This window comes from Musca autumnalis, unplaced genomic scaffold, assembly GCF_047663935.1.
Source record: "Musca autumnalis isolate F117 unplaced genomic scaffold, ASM4766393v1 scaffold_4, whole genome shotgun sequence".
Lineage (NCBI taxonomy): Eukaryota > Metazoa > Arthropoda > Insecta > Diptera > Muscidae > Musca > Musca autumnalis.
In genome coordinates, this window is record NW_027411977.1 from 73,762,588 (window position 1) to 73,785,190 (window position 22,603).

Consider the following 22,603-nt stretch of genomic DNA (forward strand, 5'->3'; position numbering starts at 1 on the left):
TGTATTCATTAGGCATACATTCCCTGTGCGGACCAATTGAGTCAGGCTCAAGATCAAGCGAGATAGGTATGTATTGAAAAGATTGGTGCAACAGGAATGCTAGTCCCTTAGCTCCACTTCTGTGGCGATCCTTCCTCAGTGTTGTTGAGCTTGGGTCCTGAGAGACACTTCACGCCTCAAGCATTTTGTTCACCCCATTTATTCCTATTATTTCATTCGCAAGGTATTAAGGTACATATTTAAAAAGAAGTGTCCGTCCATAAAACACTCGACAAATAAGCTTGATGGGGTGAACGAAATGCTTGAGGCGTGAAGTGTGTCTCAGAACATACCCGATTATGTCGGTATTTTGAAGCTTCTACCCTCATTATAACACCGAAATGACTGAAATTTGGTATTTAGTCTTCCTTGGGGCCACACAACTTTTCCGTAGAAATTTGTCAGTACAGATCTACCTTTTGATCTAACCGTCATAGAACGGTATCAAACCGAAATTTATCAAATTTGGTACTTAGTCTTCGTTGAGGTTATACAACCTTCCACCAGACATTTGTTGGTATATGTCTTCATATAGATCCTTCGTTGAAGTTACAAAACTATCCTCCAAATATTGCTCTGTATAGACCAACGTTTTGATACAACCCCCATAGAGCAGTACTCTCGATTTTCGGTATTTTGAAAGTTTTAGCCACATTATCCAACCGAAATTACTGAAACTTGGAGTCTAGCTTTCGCTAGGGGTTCAAAACATTATAACAGATACAAAACTCCCCTTGCAAAAAATCAGATAGTTGTTACTTGGGATTTTGTGTTACCAGAAGATATAAAATTTACTGGCAAAAACTACTCATATACACAAATCCAAGATTTATCGGTATTACCCAATTTTATATATTTCGAGGGTGTTTTGTCAAATTTTGAACAGATTTTTCATCACTTAACATGTCCTACTCCTGCAAGGAATTAGCCTTATCGTGGAAGAAGAGCTTAGTACTTTCATAAACGAAAAGAATCTAATTGTTCCTATTTGCTTTAATACAGTTCGTGGTGTAGGGTATAAAAAGATTGGCCTGGTCGAACTTAATCCCGATCATACTTTTTTCTAAAGATTGGCTATAGCTGTTATTCGGACATTTAGGGGTTTATCAAATTTCCAACCTCAGCTATTGTAGTTCCCTGCTTGTTCTACTTGTCTCATTTAAATTGATGAATCCTTTGTGTGTGATATATAGAAAAAAGAATACAAACAGTTTTCACTATTAAATTGTTCTTCAATTTATTATTAATTTATGTAATATTATTAACTTAATTCGTCTTATACTGCTTACACTAACTAAAATTTAACTCAAATACAGATTGACATGTGTTATTTTTAATGTCTAATTTTGATATTTTATGGCAATATATACAAGATGGGTAGGAAATACTGAGTGTTTCAGTTAAAATTTATTATAGCTGACCAGTCAGCTTGTAAAACAAAAAGTTTTGTGAAGTCTTTATTGTTGGTCACAAAATACATACATATTAACGACTAAGGGATGTGGACTTAACAATGATGACGTTTGCAGCCGTACTATATGACTATTTCTTCCTCAAACAGGGGATCATCAGCAACTGGTGGAATCTCAATTACTTCGGCTATTGAATCCATTGTGTTGGATTCTGATGAGGAGGATAATTGTATAATTTCATCAGTCGGTGTTACGCTTGGTTTATCATGTAACACCGGTGATTGTCGCATAGCATGTGATATTCGCAATTTTAAACCGCTGGCACTGCGAGGTATCACTATCAAATCACCACCGCCACCACCAGCAGATGGACGACGCGATGAGGAACGTGTGGAGGTATTAGATTGCTGTGACGATGTATTTTGAATACTTAGGCGGCGTCGTTTCACATCAATCAAAGGTGTTAGGGAATCACAATCTGAATCAGATGTGCGAGTTTTACGCAATATGTGACGTTTAGGTAACGGCTTCGTTTTACATCCCTTGGGTGGACGATATGCATCTGAGGAGCTAGAATTTGACAGTAAACTATCTGAACTATCTTCAAGTTCAATAAAGACTAAAAGAAAGAAAATATTATTTTTATTTCTCATAAATAAAATATATAATCTTCTAACATACGTCTGGGATTGAAACGTTTTCGTTTTGCATTGAATTCTTGCAGAAACAGATCTGGATTACTTATACGTTTAAGTTTAACTTTGGGTTGTCGTAAGTTGACAACATCTGATGGTTTTAGTTTACGTATTAGAACCCTACAAGGTCTGGTTGAAGGTTTGGGAGTTTTATGTGCATCGTCAACCTCATCGTCGGAGTGTTGTGAATTCAAAAGTGGCATATCAGGTCCTAATGTGTGTTCAACTAAAAGTTCTTTATTAATCTCTTCATCGGTATTTTGCGATTCCAAAAGTGGCATATCGTTATTTTGCGATTCCAAAAGTGGCATATCGGGGCCTAATATAAGCTCCACAGAATTTGAGTTATCATCCAAAAGACTTTCAACAACGCTTGCCTTGATGTTATCGGTAATATTTGTTTCTTGTTCTTTATCGTTTTCTTTCAAATTCTTTTCTCCTTCAATATCTTGGCAAGTCGTTGATTTAATTTCTGGGTATTCAATAACGTCTTCTTGGATAATTTCTGTTAATTCGTTTTCTTCTTCAGCTGAAGTGTTTGGTAATTGTTCGGCTCCCTTAGACATTGATACATTTGTGCTATCAATGGTTTCCACATCAACGTTTTTGCTTTCTGAAGATTTAAAAATATTGTCAACAGTTTTAGTTTCTTTGTCTTCAAGGACAGAACGTTCGGTTTCTTTTTCTTCAGGGGCAGAAACAAGGTCAGTGATTTCAGTTCCTTTATCTTCATAGGAAACACTTTCAGCAGATTCAGCTCTTTGGTCTTCAGAATATGAAACATCGTCAGCAGGTTTAGCTCCTTTGTCTTCCGAGGACATATTGTCAACAATTTTAGTTCCTTTGTCTTTAGACGAAACATTGTCAACATTTTCAGTACCTTTGCCATCAGAGGAAACATTGTCATCAACTTTAGTTTCTTTGTCTTCAGAAGAAGCAACCTCGTCAGCAAGTTCAGTTTGTATCTCTTCAGAAGGAGAAACATCGTCAGCAGGATCAGTTTCTTTATCAGCAAGTTCAGTTTGTATCTCTTCAGAAGGAGAAACATCGTCAGCAGGATCAGTTTCTTTATCTTCAGATGGGGAAACATTTTCAAGAAGATCAGTTTCTTTATTTTCAAAGGTAGAAACATCGTCAGCAGTTTCGGTTTCCTTGTCTTCAGATAATGAAACGTTGTCAAGACGTTCAGTTTCTTTATCTTCGGAGTAAGAAATATTGTCAGCCTTTTCCGTTTCCTTATCTCCGGATAAAGAAACATTGTCAGCATGTTCAGTCCCTTTCTCTGCGCAGGGAACTATGTCATTGTGGGCTATATCTAATTCGGTTTCATTGCATTCGTGGATTTCTGTATTGCTCTCACATTCTAATTCTAAGCGGTTTTCCAAATCTAACTTTTCGCTTGATTTGACCTCTGATAATACAGATTCTTCTATAACAATAGCTTTTGTAATAGCTTGTTTTTCTTTAATTTCCTGATCCAGCTCAATTTCCGGCTGAATTTCTTCCGTCTCTACTGGGCTTTTTTGAGGTAAATCGTTGTTATTAGCCGGTACTATGTTTGTGCTAATCTCAAGTCCTTCTTGCTTGCTAATCGCCACTTCGTCATCTTCATTGTTAGATTCCACAATTTTATTCTCTTTCGTTGAGGCTTTATCTTCTATTTCAGTTGAATTTAGCATGTGTTGAGTTTCATAGGAATCCAATATATCATCTAAATTTGTAATCATTGAAATTTCAGATGATATAACCTCACTACTGTTTGTCTCTTCTGTTATATCACCAGATTTTAATAGGTTTCCATTGTTGTTGTCTTGTAAATTATCTGTGTTGCCTTTTTCCGAAGAACCTTTTGGTTCAGAGATGGTATCAGTAATAATTTCTTCGTGCATTTTTTCTTCGGATGCATTCGTCTCTTGTGTTGCATCGTCGGACAGTTCAGCACCTTCGTCACTTGAAGTAGTTTTTGTTTCTTTAACTAATTCAATCATTTCACAAGTATTGTCTTGTGTAACTTCAACAAGTTCAGCATTATTTTTATCTGTGTGCTCGTCAACCTCGTCATTTATTTGGCATTCCATTGTCACTTCAAGGGAATCGTTTGTTTCTAATTCACTTGGAGATTCGTTTTCACTTTGGATTTTGTTCTCTATTTCCACTTGATCTGGATCATTATGGGATATTAATGTTGATGACTCTTTTTCATTTTGGTTTTCGTTTTCATCAACTAATTCTAGATCACTTTGATCTTTATTGACCACAGATGCTATCGAATCTTCTTTCATTATGGTTGTGGATAAGTCACTTAGGTGTTTTGAGGGACTATGTGCTGGCGTCTCTTCGATGGTTGCCACATCACCGGCTTCTTTCTCATGACTTTCTGCTGCAATTGTATTTCTGATGTTTTCCGAATTGTTGTCATCATCATTGATATCTTTTGACGCCTTAGGATTCATTTCATCATCTCTTTCAGGAACTGTAAAAAATATAAAATAAAAATTTATCAGTAATTTGTTATGAACATTTAAAATACAAGGGTACTTATGAGGATCGGTGACACCGGCCTACCCTCTTGAAAAATTGTTAACTTTTCCCACTAAATAAAAGTGTTTGAGCGATTGAGTTACACAATTTTAAAATATATAATTAATATAAAATTATTTTCTAAAATTAAATATGAATTCTGAATCAATGAATTCTGTTTTGACTTTTTTAGAAAATAAAATTAAAAAAAAAAAAATAGTCGATATAGCTGACAGTTACAGTAAAAATAAAATATATGGTCAAAGTAAATTGACCTTGAAAAATCCGACACAGCCAATTCGAATAATTATTTCTTTAATTTATTAATAACTATAAAATGCTATAAGTCTCGCCAAGCTTTTTAAAATACCACCTTAGGAAAAATTTTAATCTCCTAGAATATGTATAATATTGCCTCAAAACATGATCATGTTGTTGAAATTATCTGTCTGCTTACGGTTTCTCTGTGCCCAGATTCAAAAATTCTACAAACTGTACTGACCGCATCCATACAGAATCAGAAGGTAAGTATGTGGGTTTAAATGGCATCAAAAATTTTCAGTAATTTTGGCAACATATCCTGAATATTTGAGCTATGTAAAACTTCTCTACAAGTGGTGTCTTAAGACACGCCGTTCGGATTCGGTCCCATATCATTGATGTAATGTGAACCGGGGTGTACTCATTGATATGAGTACCCATCCCATCCCATCTGGGATGTTTGTGGAACAATTATATGCATATTACTTACTTAGCTGGCCCATTACAGAACATTTGTTCCATAGACCGAACTAAGAAAAGACCTCCATTCCTCTCTGTTTTTCGCTTCGCTTTTTGGAATACCGCGCCTTTTCATTTCTTCATCCACTTGTATGCTCCATCGAAGCTTAGGCCTGCCGATTCTGCGTGCACCGCCATGTGGCATGTATTCATACGCCTTTTTAGCGGGTTCATCATCGCTCATTCTTATGATATGGTCTAGCCAAGCGTTGCATCTCGATACGTTTAACTATATTCATGTCTTTGTATAGCTTATATAGCTCGTGGTTCATACGACGTCGATATTCACCGTCAACGCAAATCGGCCCGTAGAATTTTCCTCTCAAACACACCAAGCACTGCCTTATCTGCCTGCGCAAGTACCCATGCTTCGGAGCCATACATTAGCACGGGAAGTATCAGCGTTTTGTATAGTGTTATTTTTGTTTGACGAGATGTGGCTTTGTTTTTAAATTGCTTACTTAAACCATAGTAGCATCTGTTGGCTAATACAATTCTTCTTCTTATTTCACAACTGATGTTGTTTGTTGTGTTTATGGCAGTGTCGTGGTAGACGAAGTCTTTAACTACCTCAAAATTGTAGGTACCAACTTCCACAGTTGGTCCGAGCTCTATGGACGCTTTGCACGTCGACACCATCAATTTGGTCTTTTCGCCGTTTACCGCCAGACTCACTTTCGCAGATTCTGCTTCGACCTTCCTAAAGGTATCAGTTACTTCCTTTACTGATCGTCCCATGATGTCGATGTCATCAGCATAAGCAAGTAACATGTGGTGTAAATTGTGCCAATTCTTTTGACATTTGCATCTCGTATTACCTTTTCCAGCAAAATGTTAAATAGGTCACACGAAAGTCTCCTTGTCTGAAACCTCTTTTGGCACAAAATTCTTCGGAGAGGTTCTTTCCAATTTTAACTGAGGACCTAGTATCAGTTAAAGTCAGCTTACAAAGCCGGATGAGCTTTGCAGGGATACCAAATTCAGACATTGCATGGAATACCTTTGATCGGAGGGGACTGTCGACAAAAGGTGATATGTGTCGATCTGCATCTCTTGGGTCTTCTCTAGGATTTGCCGCAGGGTAAATATCTGGTCAATGGTGGACTTGCCAGATCTAAAGCCACATTGGTATTGGCCAATTATTTCGTTGACCATTGGCTTTAGTCGTTCGCACAATATCCCTGACAATATCTTATAGGCAATAGGGAGAAGACTTATGCCCCTATAGTTGGAGCATACAGTCTTATCTCCATTCTTGTGGACGGGACATAGGATGCTCAGGTTCCAATCGTCGGGTACGCGTTCTTCCTTCCAGATGGTGCTAACTAGTTGATGCATCGGCTCCTGCTGCTTTATTATTCTTCAGCCGGTTTATTGCTGTTTTTACCTCATCTTGGCCGGGCGGTATATATTCTATATCATCTTCTGGGATTGGATCTGTGGTATCATCGTCTTCGCTACTATTGGATACCAGCAGATTGGAGAAATGTTCCTTCCATATCCTGAGCACGCTATCTGTATCTGTTACCAGATTACCTTGCTGGTCTCTACAGGAGGATGTGCCTGTACCAAAGCCATCTGTTTGATGTTTCACACTTTGGTAGAATTTTCGGACTTCATTCTGGCTCCTGTACATCTCGATTTTTTCACCCTCCCTCTTTTTTATTTCTCTCTTTTTCTTGCGGAAAAGACGTTTCTCTTATGTCCTTTTCTCCCGATATCTCTCTCGTGCGCTACGCGTTGCTACTGATTGTAAAGTAGCTCTATATTCCGCATTTTTCTCTTCGGTAGCAGCACGACACTCCTGGTCATAACATGAATTCCTTTGTGGAGGTCTCTGGAATTCAAGTATGGATTTTGCGGCTGTTTGCATGGAGTGGGCAATATTTTGCCATTGTGTTGTTATGTTATCGGGACAAGGAGTTCTCACGTTAAGCAATTGGGCTAGTTGAGTGGAATATGCTGTGGCTATCTGTTGTGTTTGCAGCCTATCGATGTCCAACTTCCGCGTTGTGTCTGTTCGTGCTTTATTTGCAACGTTTAGAAGGGTACGTACCTTTGCTGCAACAAGGTAGTGGTCGGAATCAATGTTTGCGCCTCGGAACGATCGTACATCCAACACGCTGGATGAATATCTTCCATTTATCACAACATGATCAATTTGATTACTTGTTCTTTGATCTGGAGACAGTCAGGTGCCCTTATGAATATCGAGATGATTATGTCTGGTACTGCTAACTACCATGTTTTTTGCAGCTGCAAAGTCTATCAGCCTCATACCATTGTCAGATGTTTCACTGTGGAGACTGAATTTCCCGACTGTTGAGCCAAAGATAATCTCCTTTCCAATTTTGGCATTAAAATCGCCTAGAATGATTTTAATGTCATGGGCAGGGCAACGGTCATATGTTTCTTTTAAGAGCTCGTAAAATATATCTTTGGTCTGTTCGTCCTTTTCTTCAATGGGAACATAAAGCTGATGTTAAAGAATTTAGCTTTTATTCAAATTGCAGAAAGTCTTTCATTCACTGGGGTAAAGCTGGATACCAGATGTTTTAGTCTCCGACTAACTACGAATCCGCAATCAAACTCATGATTTACGTCATGGCAGCTATAATACAGTGCGTCACCTTTAGGTGTTGTTGTGACGCCTTTCCCAATCCATCGTATTTCCTGTATGGCAGTAATATCGGCCTTGTACTTTTCAAGTACGTCTGCCAATGCGAAGACTGCACCTTCTCTATAAAGGGTGCGAACATTCCAGGTGCAGATTCGCAGATCATGGTCCTTAAAAAGTTTGCGGGGTTCGTCAACTTTAGAGGGGTTTGTTTTTCTTTTCTTTCGTTTTTCATAGTAGGCTATTTTTTGCTAGGGGAGTGTTACTAACCCGACGCCCAAACCCAAGTTTTTAACGTTCTTATGGGTGAACCCGCAGCACATGTTAGCTCACTACCTTTAACGGGTGTTAAAGGCAGTTCCCTAGGTGACATTATATGCATATATGTATATGAATTGAGTCGGCTACATTGTCCGGGTGTTAACTGGACTAAACAGGTCGTGTTCACCTTGGGCAGCTGGCGTAAGTTTGCTGCGATGGACGAGTGATGGTCTGCGAGCATGAAATTTACACTGTACCTTTGTATTGCCTACACAACTACATCAGTATGAATGCTATTCGTTGATCTAGAGGTTCTCGTATGTCCTTTAGACCTCTCTCTAGATCATGAAAATCTCTCTCGCAGTTCCCCAGGTGACATTATATGCATATATGTATATGAATTGAGTCGGCTACATTGTCCGGGTGTTAACTGGACTAAACAGGTCGTGTTCACCTTTGGCAGCTGGCGTTAGTTTGCTGCGATGGACTGGTGATGGTCTGCGAGCATAAAATTTACACTTTACCTTTGTATTACCTACACTACTACATCAGTATGAATGCTATTCGTTGATCTAGAGGTTCTCGTATGTCCTTTAGACCTCTCTCTAGATCATGAAAATCTGTCCGGATCTGCCTGGGTGGGGAAAGCTTGTCCACTATAGTGTGGCAGGGATTCTCATGGTACTCAGGTCTACTTCGACATTTCGATATGTTGCTGCACCGGTGAAATATTCGTGGAGATGGTCCACTGGTGTTATGAGGAGGCACCCTGTTGTAGTTCTAAGAACATCTTTAGATCATGAAGATCTTTCCTGACGAGCCTGAGTGGGGAAAGCCTGTCGATTAAATCGTGACAGTGATGCTCCATGCACCAGTAAAATTGTCCACAGGCATGAGGCAGCATTCTGGCAAGTTTGAATATTCCTCCACTGCGTGACGCTAACATTTACATACCATACTGACGCTGCATAGTTTACCACAGGCGGGCCTATTGCTTTGTGAGAGGTCAACAAGATTTCTTTGTCAGCACTCCCAGTGCTAATTCTGATCTTGTCACAAATAGTTTTGGCTCACGCGGACGACTTAAACATGATATTGAACATTACATCCAATATCTTGGGGAAGTTAGTCATTTGAATCAGCACAGTATCGATAAATATATTCAGTGGGAGCCTCATTGCAGGTGCTGAACAGTGTGACAGTGGATTTGGCGGCGTATATTTTTATATTCCCCAAATGGAATAACTGCACTAAGCCAGCTATGTAGATATTTAACCTATCACAAATCATCCGCATACATTACGATATCTATGCCGTCTGGAGGGTGTGGAATTTCAGAAAGCTAGATGTTAAACTGTACAGGACATATTACCCTGCCTTGTGAAACTTTCAGTTTCATTGTACGGCTCTTAAACTCTATATTTCTGAATTCCACAAACGACTGATTCTCCACACATATAGTTGATTATCCAAAGTATCAAACACGGCTGGAGGGAAGGAAGTCTTCTCTATGTCTTCCAAAAGCTAGGCATGGTTGAGGGTATCGAACGCCTTCCTTATATAGGTCCAGAGCCACCATGACTTTCGGTCGCAAGATCTGTACTGCCTCAGTCCTATACTGATATGTGCGGATATGGCGTGTAAAGATGTTGGGAACTGGGAAACTGCCTCTAGATTCTACGCTACTGGCGACAGTAGAGAGACTGACTGTACGAGTCGCCTCTTCTAGCATCCTTATCTGTCCTCAGTAATGGGACCACCCTGCCAACTTTCCCGTGTTCTGGTACAATATTGGTATTGAGGACACATGTCAAATACTCTTCGTGTTGCTTATGCATATCCATTGAGATTCCTTGTGGGCTCAACGCTTTAGATGATTTCGCGTTTCGGATGACGTCTCCAGCTTCGCTCATCGTAAATTGTGGTTGTACTTCATCGGCTCGGCACCTCTTCGGATCTTTCACACCGTTCAGGTAGTCTAGCCACTTCTTCCACTCGCCTCTTGACTTAAGAGTAAATTCCCTAACCCTTGGGTCTTCAGAGCTTCTGCGACGCTCAATTGCTAGTCATGACGCCTATGCTGGGAAATTTGGAATAAATTCGGGTAATTGTACAGCAGGTACTTAGCAAGCGGCTGCAGTCGTAATGTGTCCTGGAAAATAATATCAGCTACCCTTAGATCTTAGGGAGTGGACAGTTCCCTTAAGTGGTGATTGTTAAATTATCTGAGATCTTGTCAATCAGCTTTTTCATGACTCAAAAAAAGAACGGCGGTCAGAGGTTATGAAATCGGGTGGTCTGCTAACTAAGACTATGATAGGAAGGTGGTCTGAGGTAAGCGAAGTGACGTGTTGCCAATGATGATGTCTGGCGTTCTGTTGCAATCTCCACTTATCTTCGTAAGAGCGTCTTCATTCACCGTGCAAAATGTGAAGCTATCAATTCGTTCGGCCAGCGCTATATTCCTGTGTCTATTGCCTAAGACGGAGTGCCAAAGCCTATTATGAGCATTGAAATTCCCTAGCACCAGATGGTTTTTTTACTCCAAAAGCGAACTAAGTAATATCAGTCTTATAACACACAACTGTTCATAACCGGTATGTACACAATAGCAGCTCTACCTCTTCATTTCCACACTGTATCGCTAGAGTCAAGCTCAAACGAGAAGGTCTGTACTGGACAAACTGGTGTATAAGGAAGACAAGTCCTCCTCCTTTTTCCACAAAACGTTGTAACTGTCACAACGTTGCAAGCTACAGATGATGATGAGCTTTGTTTCCTGGATATCGGCAAACATGATGTTTCTCCATCTCGAAAGTGAACGATTTTTAAAATAGCATTTCGTGAAAAAACGCGTTTAAAGTTTTTATTTCACTACAAAATACAACGGATTATTTCCTTTGGATGATCATATCTCAATTTTTTTTATCGACTTTATGCTTTTAAATTTATACTGATGCTTTAAAATAATTCGAAACCGAAGGAGTGGACGATATAGGCCATTTTTATACCCTCAGCCTTTAGGCTAAAGAGGGTATTTACACTTTGATACGACCAAAAATGTGCCTCATCGAAATAATGGTTTAGACCCCAAGTATGTTTGTACGATATCCGTTTCAGACAATTTTGAGTAGATCTAGCAATGTCCGTCCGTCTGTCTATCTGGCAGGCTGGTGCGCACGATAACTCTCGAACGGATCAATCGATTCGGTTCAAATTTTGGGTATCGAAATATTTTGTCCAGATTCGATTTAAGGTCGAAGATGGGCCATATAGGTCCACTCCTTCAGGTACCTCCCCCACAAATGTTCAAAAATAGTCGCGAAACTTGTGCGCACGATAACTCTCGAAGGGAGTAACCGATTTGATCCATACGTAGCACGTTGTGAAATTTCTACCAGACTAAGATGAGGTTCCAATATGGATTCAATCGGTCCACTCCTTCGGGTACCTCCCACACAAAATTTCGGAAGTTCAGTTTAGCACCAGGTCTCGAATCGCTTTGATTTTTGTTTACGCAAGTTGTATTCACTGTCCTCTATACGACGCTCTAAGTTTCGTTAGGGGCAAGTCCATACTTCCTGAGAAAATAGCCTGAAAGTTACAAAAAACCCTATGACACCGTGTATAGTGGTTGGAGCGCAAGATAACTCTCGAACCGATCTGCCGATTCGGTCCAAAATTTGGCTTTCGTAATATTTTGTCCAAACTTAGTTCAAGTTCAAAGGTGGATTATTTCGGTCCATTCCTTCCGGTACCTCCCCCACAAAAGTTCGAAAATGTTCGGAAAATTTGTGCGTACGATATCTCTTGAAGGGAGTAACCGATTTGTTCCATACTTTGCACATTATGAAATTTCTACCAGACTTAGATGAGGTTCCAATATGGACTAAATCGGTAAACTCCTTCGAGTATCTCCCACACAAAATTTCGGAAAAGTTCAGTTTAGGACCTGCTCTCGAATCGCCTTGGTTTTTGTTGTAACATCTTGTATTCACAGTCCCCTATACGAAGGTACAAGTTTCCTCAGGGTCAAGTCAATACTTCCTGAAAAAAAAGCTTGAAAGTTGAAAAACAAACCCTATGATACCAAGTTTATGGGTGGAAGCGCAAGATAATTCTCGAACGGAAATGCCGATTCCAGCCAAAATTTGGCCTTCGTAATATTGTTTCTAAACATAGTTTAAGTTCGTAGATAAGCCATATCGTTCCACTCCGTCAGGTACCTACCCCACATAAGTTCAAAAATATTCGGAAAAATTGTGCGCACGATAACTCTTGATGGTAGTAACCGATTTGGTCCATACTTTACACATTCTCATAATATCTACCAGATATAGATCAGGTTCGAATATGGACTATATTTGTCCACTCCATCCCGTACTTCCAACACAAAATTTTGGATATGTTCACTTTAAGACCTGCTATTGAATCACTTTGATTTTTGTTGAAGCAACTTACATTCGCTGCCTCAATTACGATGGTAAAAGTTGTTTCAGGGGCAAGTCCATACTTCTTGCGAAAACAGCCCGAAGAGCGTAAAAACCCCCTATGGCACCATATGTTGTTGCTGGAGATCCACTTCCAAAACGGTCAATGTCGATCCATTCCTTTTAGTATCTCCTCCACAAAACTTTTGATCTTTAATCCTAATCAACATTTTTGTGGGTTCAAAGGCCCAAATTTTTTAAAACCCCCTAAATACATACGTTTTTTGGGAAAAATTGTTTCAATATACACAGGCTGAGGGTATATCTCTGTCGGCAAAGCCGACTGATACTTTTTTACTTGTCAATCTTGATCTAAGTTACTCCGTTCGAGAGTCATCATGCACACCAGCCGGACGGACATAGCTAAAATGGCTCCGAATAATTTGCAACATATTTGGTCTGACCATACGTGAGCACTAAAACTATTACTTATTTTTTTTTTTATAATAAACACATTATAATATAAAGACTACAAAAATATTTAAAGATTACAAAAAATATTATTCAGCTACATCTTGATATTGACAATTTAGAGACCTCGTTGAAGGATATTCATATTGGCCGATAAGCTTATTAATTACTTACCAATTACATCAATAGATTCCTCTTTAATAGGTTTATCTTCATCAGCATTATCCTTTACGAGCTTATTTGGTTCTTTCGTTGCTTGAGCCTTAAGCGATATAGGTTTAAATGTCGTGGGGAAATGTGGGGCTGCTTCATGTATTATTTCACTGGCTATATCTCTATAATCGCTAAACATTTGCATTTCACGAACATCATCCTCCACACACATAGCTGCCGGATTAATTTCTCTTGTAATATTTTTAAATTTCGTAAAACGATTTAAGACACATGAACTTTCCACCAATAAAACACTTTCACTGTCTACAGTTTCCAAATCAGATTTTTCTACATTCCACAAATCGATAAGTGGTTGAAAACCTTTTGTTGGATTTACAAATACTGGACGTTCTTTGAGACATTCTTTGATGTTTTTCTTGAGGATGTCGGAATTTTTAGAATTATCATCATCGACTGGCGCTGCAGTAGGGCATGAAGGGGCATTCGATTCTGATTCACTAACCGACTTTGATTCATTCGATTTTTCGCTTTCATTATCGGTTGGTTTAGCATTGTCCTCTTGTTTTGTTTCCTCTTCACCTTTTTTCCTGCGTTTTCGCCGACCCATTTCAGAATTGTAAAGAAAGGTTGCCAAGGCGGCGGCCGCAGTGGCACGTGTACGTCTTTTGCCCGTCAAATAGGGATCATCTTCCTGGGAATTATCATCTGTAAGTAGGGGGGAATTAACAGAAATTAGCACTAATTGACGTAGGGGATGGAAGATACCAAGGAACGGTCCTGACCGGTTTTAACATGGCAAAGCCCAGGATTTATCTTGGTCCCTCTTTCATCCCAAGTGGACACTGACCTCCCCGTGGTGTCACCTGGGGAACTGCCTTTAACACCCGTTAAAGGTAGTGAGCTAACATGTGCCGCGCGTTCACCCATAAGAACGTTAAAAACTTGGGTTTGGGCGTCGGGTTAGTAACCCTCCCCTAGAAAAAACAGCCTACTATGAAAAAACGAAAGAAAAGAAAAACAAACCCCTCTAAAGTTGACGAACCCCGCAAACGTTCTAAGGACCATGATCTGCGAATCTGCACCTGGAATGTTCGCACTCTTTATAGAGAAGGTGCAGTCTTCGCATTGGCAGACGTACTTGAAAAGTACAAGACCGATATTACTGCCATACAGGAAATACGATGGATTGGGAAAGGCGTCACAACAACACATAAAGGTGACGCACTGTATTATAGCTGCCATGACGTAAAGCATGAGTTTGGTTGTGGATTCGTAGTTAGTCGGAGACTAAAACATCTTGTATCCAGCTTCACTCCAGTGAATGAAAGACTTGCTGCAATTCGAATAAAAGCTAAATTCTTCAACATCAGCTTTATTTGCGCTCATGCTCCCACTGAAGAAAAGGATGAACAGACCAAAGATATATTTTACGAGCGCTTAGAAGAAACATATGACCGTTGCCCTGCCCATGACATTAAAATCATTCTAGGCGATTTTAATGCCAAAATTGGAAAGGAGAATATCTTTGGCCCAACAGTCGGGAAATTCAGTCTCCACAGTGAAACATCTGACAATGGTATGAGACTGATAGACTTTGCAGCTGCAAAAAACATGGTAGTTAGCAGTACCAGATTTAATCATCTCGATATTCATAAGGGCACCTGGCTGTCTCCAGATCAGAAAACAAGAAACCAAATTGATCATGTTGTGATAGATGGAAGACATTCATCGAGCGTGTTGGATGTACGATCGTTCCGAGGCGCAAACATTGATTCGGACCACTACCTTGTTGCAGCAAAGGTACGCACCCGCTTAAACGTAGCAAACAAAGTACGAACAGACACAACACGAAAGTTAGACATCGGTAAGCTGCAATCACAACAGATAGCCACAGCATATTCCACTCAACTAGCCCAATTGCTTAATCAAAGCCCTCCTCATCCCGATAACATATCAGCGCAATGGCAAAGCATTGCCCACTCCATGCAAACAGCCGCAAAATCCATACTTGGATACCAGAGACCTCCACCAAGGAATCCATGGTATGATGAGGAGTGTCGTGCTGCCACCGAAGAGAAAAATGCGGCATATAAGGCTACTTTACAATCCGTAGCAACGCGTAGCGGACGAGAGAGATACAGGGAGAAAAGGAGAGAGGAGAAACGTCTTTTCCGCAGGAAAAAGAGAGAGATGGAAAAGCGGGAGTGTGAAAAAATCGAGATGTACAGGAGCCAGAATGAAGTCCGAAAATTCTACCAAAGAGTCAAGCATCAAACTGACGGCTTTGGTACAGGCACATCCTCCTGTAGAGACCAGCAAGGTAATTTGGTAACTGATACAGATAGTGTACTCAGGATATGGAAAGAACATTTTTCAAATCTGTTGGTATCCAATAGCAGCGAAGACGACGAAGATACCACAGTCCCAATCCCAGAAGATGGTATTGAATGTATACCGCCCAGCCAAGATGAGGTAAAGACAGCAATAAATCGGCTGAAGAATAATAAGGCAGCAGGGGCCGATGGCTTACCAGCCGAGCTGTTCAAAACCGGAGGCGACACGCTGATAAGGTGTATTCATCAGCTAGTTAGCACCATCTGGCAGGAAGAACGAGTACCCGACGATTGGAACCTGAGTATCCTGTGCCCCGTCCACAAGAAGGGAGATAAGACTGTATGCTCTAACTATAGGGGCATAAGTCTACTCCCTATTGCCTACAAGATCGTGTCAGGGATATTGTGCGAACGACTAAAGCCAATGGTCAACGAGATTATTGGACCATACCAATGCGGCTTTAGACCTGGCAAGTCCACCATTGACCAGATATTTACCCTGCGGCAAATCCTGGAGAAGACCCAAGAGATGCAGATCGACACCTACCACCTTTTTGTCGATTATAAAGCAGCCTTCGACAGTCCGCTGCGCTCAAAGGTATTCCAAGCCATGTCTGAATTTGGTATTCCCGCAAAGCTCATCCGGCTTTGTAAAATGACTTTAACTGACACGAGGTCCTCAGTTAAAATAGGAAAGAACCTCTCCGAAGAGTTTGGTACCAAAAGAGGTTTCAGACAAGGAGACAGCCTTTCGTGTGACCTCTTCAACATCCTGCTAGAAAAGGTTATACGAGAGGCAAACGTCAAAAGAAGTGGCACAATCTACACCAATAGTCACATGTTACTTGCTTATGCTGATGATATAGACATCATGGGTCGATCAGTAAAAGAAGTAACTGATACCTTTATAAAAGTCGAAGGAGAATCTGCTAAAGTGGGTCTGGCGGTAAACGGTGAGAAGACCAAGTTGATGGTGTCGACGCGCAATGCGTCCATTGAGCTCGGACCGACTGTGGAAGTTGGTTCCTATAATATTGAGGTAGTAAAAGACTTCGTCTACCTCGGCACCTCCGTCAACACAACAAACGACATCAGTTGTGAAATAAAAAGAAGAATTGTATTGGCCAACAGATGCTACTTTGGATTAAGTAAGCAGTTTAAAAACAAAGCCACATCTCGTCAAACAAAAATAACGCTCTACAAAACACTGATACTACCCGTGCTGATGTATGGCTCCGAAGCCTGGGTACTTGCGCAAGCAGACATGGCAGTGCTTGGTGTGTTTGAGAGAAAAATTCTTCGAAAGATCTACGGACCAATCTGCGTTGACGGTGAATATCGACGTCGCATGAACCACGAGCTGTATCTGCTATACAACGACATCAATATTGTTAAACGTATCGAGATGCAGCGATTGCGTTGGCTAGGCCATATCAAAAGAATGAGCGATGATGAACCCACTAAAAAGGCGTATGAATACATGCCACATGGCGGTGCACGCAGAATTGGCAGGCCAAGGAATAGATGGCGCAAACAAGTGGATGATGAGATGACAAGGCGCGGTATTCCAGAGAGCAAAGCAACAAATAGAGAGGAATGGAGATCTCTTCTTAGTTCGGCCTATAGAACAAATGTTCTGTAATGGGCCAGCTAAGTAAGTAAGTAAGTAAGTAAGTAAGTAAGCACTAATTTAACAAACAAGTTTAAAATTATGACTAAAATTGATTTTGTTAGAATAAAAATTTTAGCTTAATTTCAGTTTAATATAATAATTGTTCTATTATCATGAGTTATTTGGTGTCAGGAAAATGTGGAGAGTTACGCTGGTGTAGTACTGTTTATTTTACGACATGGATGTCAACGCTGGGCGAGTGGCCTCAAGACTTTTCGCTTCTGGTGACAGAGCTTGCCAGGCCTCTGCCACAATATGTGTGGGTAGTGGCAGATTGAGGACACTAAATCAGTACCCAAGCATTGCCATTGATTTTCTATTTCAGACAAGTGTTTATGGTGATTTTGCGTTTCGGATAACATCTGTTATCTCCTTGGATATATAAGCTGTTATATGAAGTTAAACATCACTCTTCTTCCGATAAATCATTGTGTTGTTCCATAAACTGCAGAGGTGACAATGTTCTAATCTTAGATACCAGAAAATCTTATAATAGGTCTATAGGGAACAGTAGTGCGATTCTCTAACTCATTTTTTTAGTTACCGACAAATGTCGGTAAAATTACATTGCTTATAATTTCGGTAATTAACGAAGTTTTTCGGTAAGTTAGCGACGAATAAAAAGCAGTCGTAAAGTTCTACTGATAGCATGAGTGTTGTCAAGTTTTCTATGAACTTTTAATTCATAATTTTGCGTTTTAAAGTTGCCGATTTTTGTCGGTTACTCAAAAAATGAGTTAGAGAATCGCACTACTGATCCATTTTAAAATACCATAAAGACCCGCATAACTGAACTAAACTTATTCCAAGAATTCTACAAAAAAAAAGAAAAACAAATTATTCGTCGTACCTTCTATTATTTCCGTTGATTTCTTAATGCCTCTTCCTCGTTTATTTTCATAGATATCTTCGTCATCTTCGAAATCATCATCTTCTTCACTCTCCTCACTATCATCATCCATATCAGCTGCATTGATAAGATTTTCATAACCCTGTTCAATGGAACCATAGTCAAGCTGTGGCCTATTTTTATATTTTTCATAATCAATTTTTAAATATTTCAAACGTTCATTAGCCTCGGCCATATTCAATTCAACGAAACGTGTTTTCTCTTCAGCATTTGTAATAAGGGCTTTACAGCGACGTCTCAGTTCATTCCATTCAACAGCCCATGAAAAATTTTTGTTACGGGCTATAAATATCACCGTTATTATATCCTTTATCATGGACGATGGTAAACGCAGCGAACTCAAGGCCTGGAATAGCGGTTCATAGTCTCGTTGTTGCTCGTCGTGATTTGATAAACCGCTTATGGCTTTTACATCAATTGTTGAACTTAAAAGTCCATATTTGGCTTCGATTTTATCCTTGCCTGTTACCCATCTACCACATTCGTCGGTGCGTTTTCTATTGTTTCGTATGCCAAGACGTTTAATGGCCTCATAGTTATAGTTGCTGGGATTTAAATAGAAGGCGGTCAGCCAAAATTCTTGCTCAATAAAGGGGTGGTCTTGAAATATTTTTGCCAAATCAGTATAATGCTGAGATAATTTCATTTCGAGATTTAACATAAATGTTGTAGTAAGTCCCGGATGATAGCGCCACGTTTCAATCATATTCCATTCGTGATTTATGATTTTCGAGAGTAAAACAATTTTGGCAAAATGCCAACCATGATATGTCTATAACGAAAAATTAATACAGTTAGGAACATCTCTTCTTTATCTCCTATATTACACTCACCTTTTTGGACAGCACATCGTATACATAATACAATATGTCTTCATTGTTGGGAATATTTTGAAAAATAGTATCCGCTCGCAGATCATCTTTTTCTTCTTCGCCATTTTGTACCTTGGAGATTTCTATGTTATCGCCAATGGGGTCGTCTGTATTTTCATAATTTCCTATATTACTCATGCGATTTCCTTTACATAGTTTGCTCTTAAAATCTGTCATATGCTGAACGGATACTATAACATTATGGGCATAATGTTGAGCTTCCTGTTTTTGTAATTCACTTATTATGAACTGTTCACTTTTCTCACGTTCATTAATATAGGCATTCATTAGCCGTTTATAAAGCGAGACATTTAATGCGAAATCATCATCGTTCATATTATTTAACTCCATTAAAAGATTTCCGTAAAGGTAGCTTTTATAGGCCTGACATATTACACCGAACAAATTAACCGGTGATATTTCAATTGAATTCCAAATGAAAAAATCGAAAAATTCCTTCTTTTGTATTCGCAAATGTGCACAGGTTAAGGCTATAAAACGTGCCGGTGTATATTTCATGGTGTCCATGGAATATGAACTTTGAAAACCTTGACTATAGAAACGGATGTTGTTGATCTGGAAAAAAATGAGAGATACAAACACGTTAACATTGAGAAGAATACAAAAACAAGAGTAGAAATAAATAATAAAACGATATAAACTCAAACCGTAGTAACAAAGCAGACGGATGATGCTCAGTTGCCAATTACGAAAGCTGGTAGGTTTCATGTATTGGGAAGCAAATTTGTCTGGTCTGATGTACCGGTAAGATCTTTGCCACCTTATGAAGTTGGTAAACCAGTGAGACCAGGAGGCAGTGTATTGCATTACTCCTACCAACCCTCCATTATGTCATCTTAAAATAGTTGTCCATAATTGTTCCGGAAGTTTTATTACCACTACTTAATGCACATAAGGTGTATGTCCTCTGCATTTACTTTACTGAACTAAAAATAGTACTTATATGGGACAAATATCAAATAACTCTTACCATATTATCGATCACATATCCTTTATTATCGTCCGCTTCATATACTGCCATTAAATATATATGACAAATAAACAGTAGGCAGCGTTTATCTTCTGGCGGGACATATGGTAATCTGGATCCACCAGTTTGACTCATTTCATTGTGGTAGATTTTATTCCAGGCGGCGATTACCTTCATACACAAAGTTTTTACCATATCGATGGAGCTTTGATCAAAAAGTTTAACTAAACGCAACACTATCAAGGACAACTGTTCCCTCTTAAGATATGCAATATCTGAAAATTAAAGAAAATCATAAAAAATATAATTCCACACTGTCACTGCGCCATGAATAGACCCTAAGCACAAATACCTTCATCGCTTGCAATTTGCTCCTCAGTTTCAATGGTCAGCGCACCATCCTCCAAAGTCTTCTCTTTTGTGACATTCAGTGACTTCAGATAAGTAACCTGCCATGGTGTGACATCGAACAATAGCAAAAAATTCCAATTAATTTGTAACATATCGGGCATACGCATGAGTAAATTTTGTGCCCTATTTAGGCAATATATTAAGCCATGTTTCCACAAAATTTTGCAACGATCCCATTCTTTGCTAAACCAAATATCCAAACTCCAGGCTACCAATATTTTTATGATCGTCTCCAGTTCATCCGGTACTTCACAATCATCTTCATTCAGTTTTAATTTGTAATCCTCGCACATTTCCCAAAAATAGATGAGCATATTCAAACGTTCCTCACCCATTTTGGGAAATATATCAACATCGCTTTTGTGTATCATAAATAGGAATTTGTGCTGAAATAAACAAAAATATTGGACATGGTTAAATCTCTTCCTTTTGTACCATAATTTTTTGTGCGAAATTTCCATACCGCTGACATTTCATCGATGCCCATTTTAAAGGCACAATCGAAGAATTTCTTCTCATCTTTGACTTTGAACGGCAGTATGACATCCATTTTATTTAATTTGTTGTTTTATTTGTTCCAAAATGTTCATTATTTTTTAGAAACTTAAATAGAAGTCAATTTTATACCAAGATTACCCGAAAGCGGTAGAATTATCACCGGATTTCAACAAAGCACTTATTGTTTGGACACTATGCCAAATGAGTTGCAGTCCGAACCAATTTAAAAACGTTCCAAAAAATTAAATAAGGAGCACAAAAGGGAAACAATAATGAAACATGAAAACAAAGCAAAATGGCCGACTGCCTCCTGTTTACGAATGAGGACGAAGCATAATGGCCGAATGCCACTATTGTTTACGAATGAGGTGAATGAGGGAACATAGGAAAACGCAAACAGCTGAGATGTTGTCAGTCAGTGTTGTCAATGAAGTGATAGTCGCATTTCTCGTTCGAGGGTGCTCACATGTAACGATTGTTAGGTCAACAATTTCGAGAAATTTTATTTTTTAATAGTTCATTTACATTTAACTGGATTTTATAAATCCACTGAGTTTCAAATGTCAATTCCATAGCACAAACATTAATAAATCCACCGCCGCATTTACACCATTCGAGTGCAAAGGCCAGAACAAAATCAATCGTCGCTTGCTTTGCTTGCTTCCCCAAATGTCAAATTATAAAGGAATGCCAGAGCCTCTTTGCGAATCCGCCCGCGTTCCTGGCATTCATTTATAAATTTACATTTGGAAAGCAAGCAAAGCAAGCGACGATTGATTCTGTTCTGGCCTAAAAGGCCTGGGTACATAAGCTGCCTCGCCTGGTTGCCTTGCTTTCCTGCTTCATTTCTGACATAACATAAAAGAAAAGGATAAAGAAGGCCGAGCCAATTTCGAAAGCAAGGCAACCCGGCGAGGCTGCTTATGTACCCAGGAGCTGGATTCTTGTTCTATGAAAATTTGAAATGAAATATATTCCCTTTATAATTTTTTTCATTTGACAGGTTTTTCCTTTATACAAGTTTTCATTTCATATTTTCATAGAAACAGAATTGAGCCCAGGCGAGGCAGCTTGTGTACCCAGTCCTTAAAGGTTAGAACACAATGAGAAATTCACGCTTATCCAAGCCTGAATTTGTCTAAAGGAACAAAGATATCCGAAATCGCATTTGAATTAGGTAGTACCTGGCTTTTATTCAATTACTTAAAATTGAGCGTGAAGCAAGCAACTAAAGTCATTGTGTTTCTACCTTAAAGGCATGGGTACATAAGCTGATGCGCCTGCTTGCCTTGCTTTCCTGCTTCATTTCTCGTTCCTTTTTAAACTTGCCTCTTGCGTTTAAAAAAGGCAATTCTGTTCCAACAAGTTTTGTTTTCAAAACAATGAAAATAATGCCAAATACAACAAAAAATATAAAATGAATTGCCTGAGAATTGCCGGTACGAGCAATTTTTTTCCATTTCCATTCCCCTTACGTGTCTCTTCTACAAACTGGGACTTGCCGCAAGTAAACTCGC

General features: G+C 39.3%; 1 protein-coding gene across 2 annotated transcripts; it reads right to left on the bottom strand.

The window, feature by feature from the left end:
• Window positions 1-1,250: 1,250 nt before the first annotated feature.
• On the bottom strand, window positions 1,251-21,322 carry LOC141401049 (uncharacterized). Of its 2 annotated transcripts, XM_073980867.1 has the most exons (8): window positions 21,052-21,322; window positions 20,530-20,974; window positions 20,178-20,452; window positions 19,148-19,762; window positions 18,255-19,086; window positions 13,400-14,104; window positions 2,133-4,619; window positions 1,251-2,070 (listed from the first exon to the last, which is right to left on the bottom strand). In XM_073980867.1, the coding sequence occupies exons 1-8, from the start codon at window positions 21,136-21,138 to the stop codon at window positions 1,574-1,576; spliced, it is 5,943 nt and encodes a 1,980-aa protein (XP_073836968.1). In that variant the 5' UTR covers window positions 21,139-21,322; the 3' UTR covers window positions 1,251-1,573. The 2 variants fall into 2 exon arrangements, with proteins under 2 accessions (XP_073836968.1, XP_073836970.1); XM_073980869.1 differs by lacking the exon at window positions 13,400-14,104 and having other exon boundaries at window positions 21,052-21,317.
• Between the last annotated feature and the right edge of the window lie 1,281 nt (window positions 21,323-22,603).

Coding starts and splice junctions, on each gene's coding strand:
- LOC141401049 (XM_073980867.1), bottom strand. CDS start 21,138: ATGGATGTCATACTGCCGTTCAAAGTCAAAGATGAGAAGAAATTCTTC. Junction 20,975..21,051: donor GCATCGATGAAATGTCAGCG/GTATGGAAATTT, acceptor TGTTTATTTCAG/CACAAATTCCTATTTATGAT. Junction 2,071..2,132: donor AAAACGTTTCAATCCCAGAC/GTATGTTAGAAG, acceptor TCTTTCTTTTAG/TCTTTATTGAACTTGAAGAT.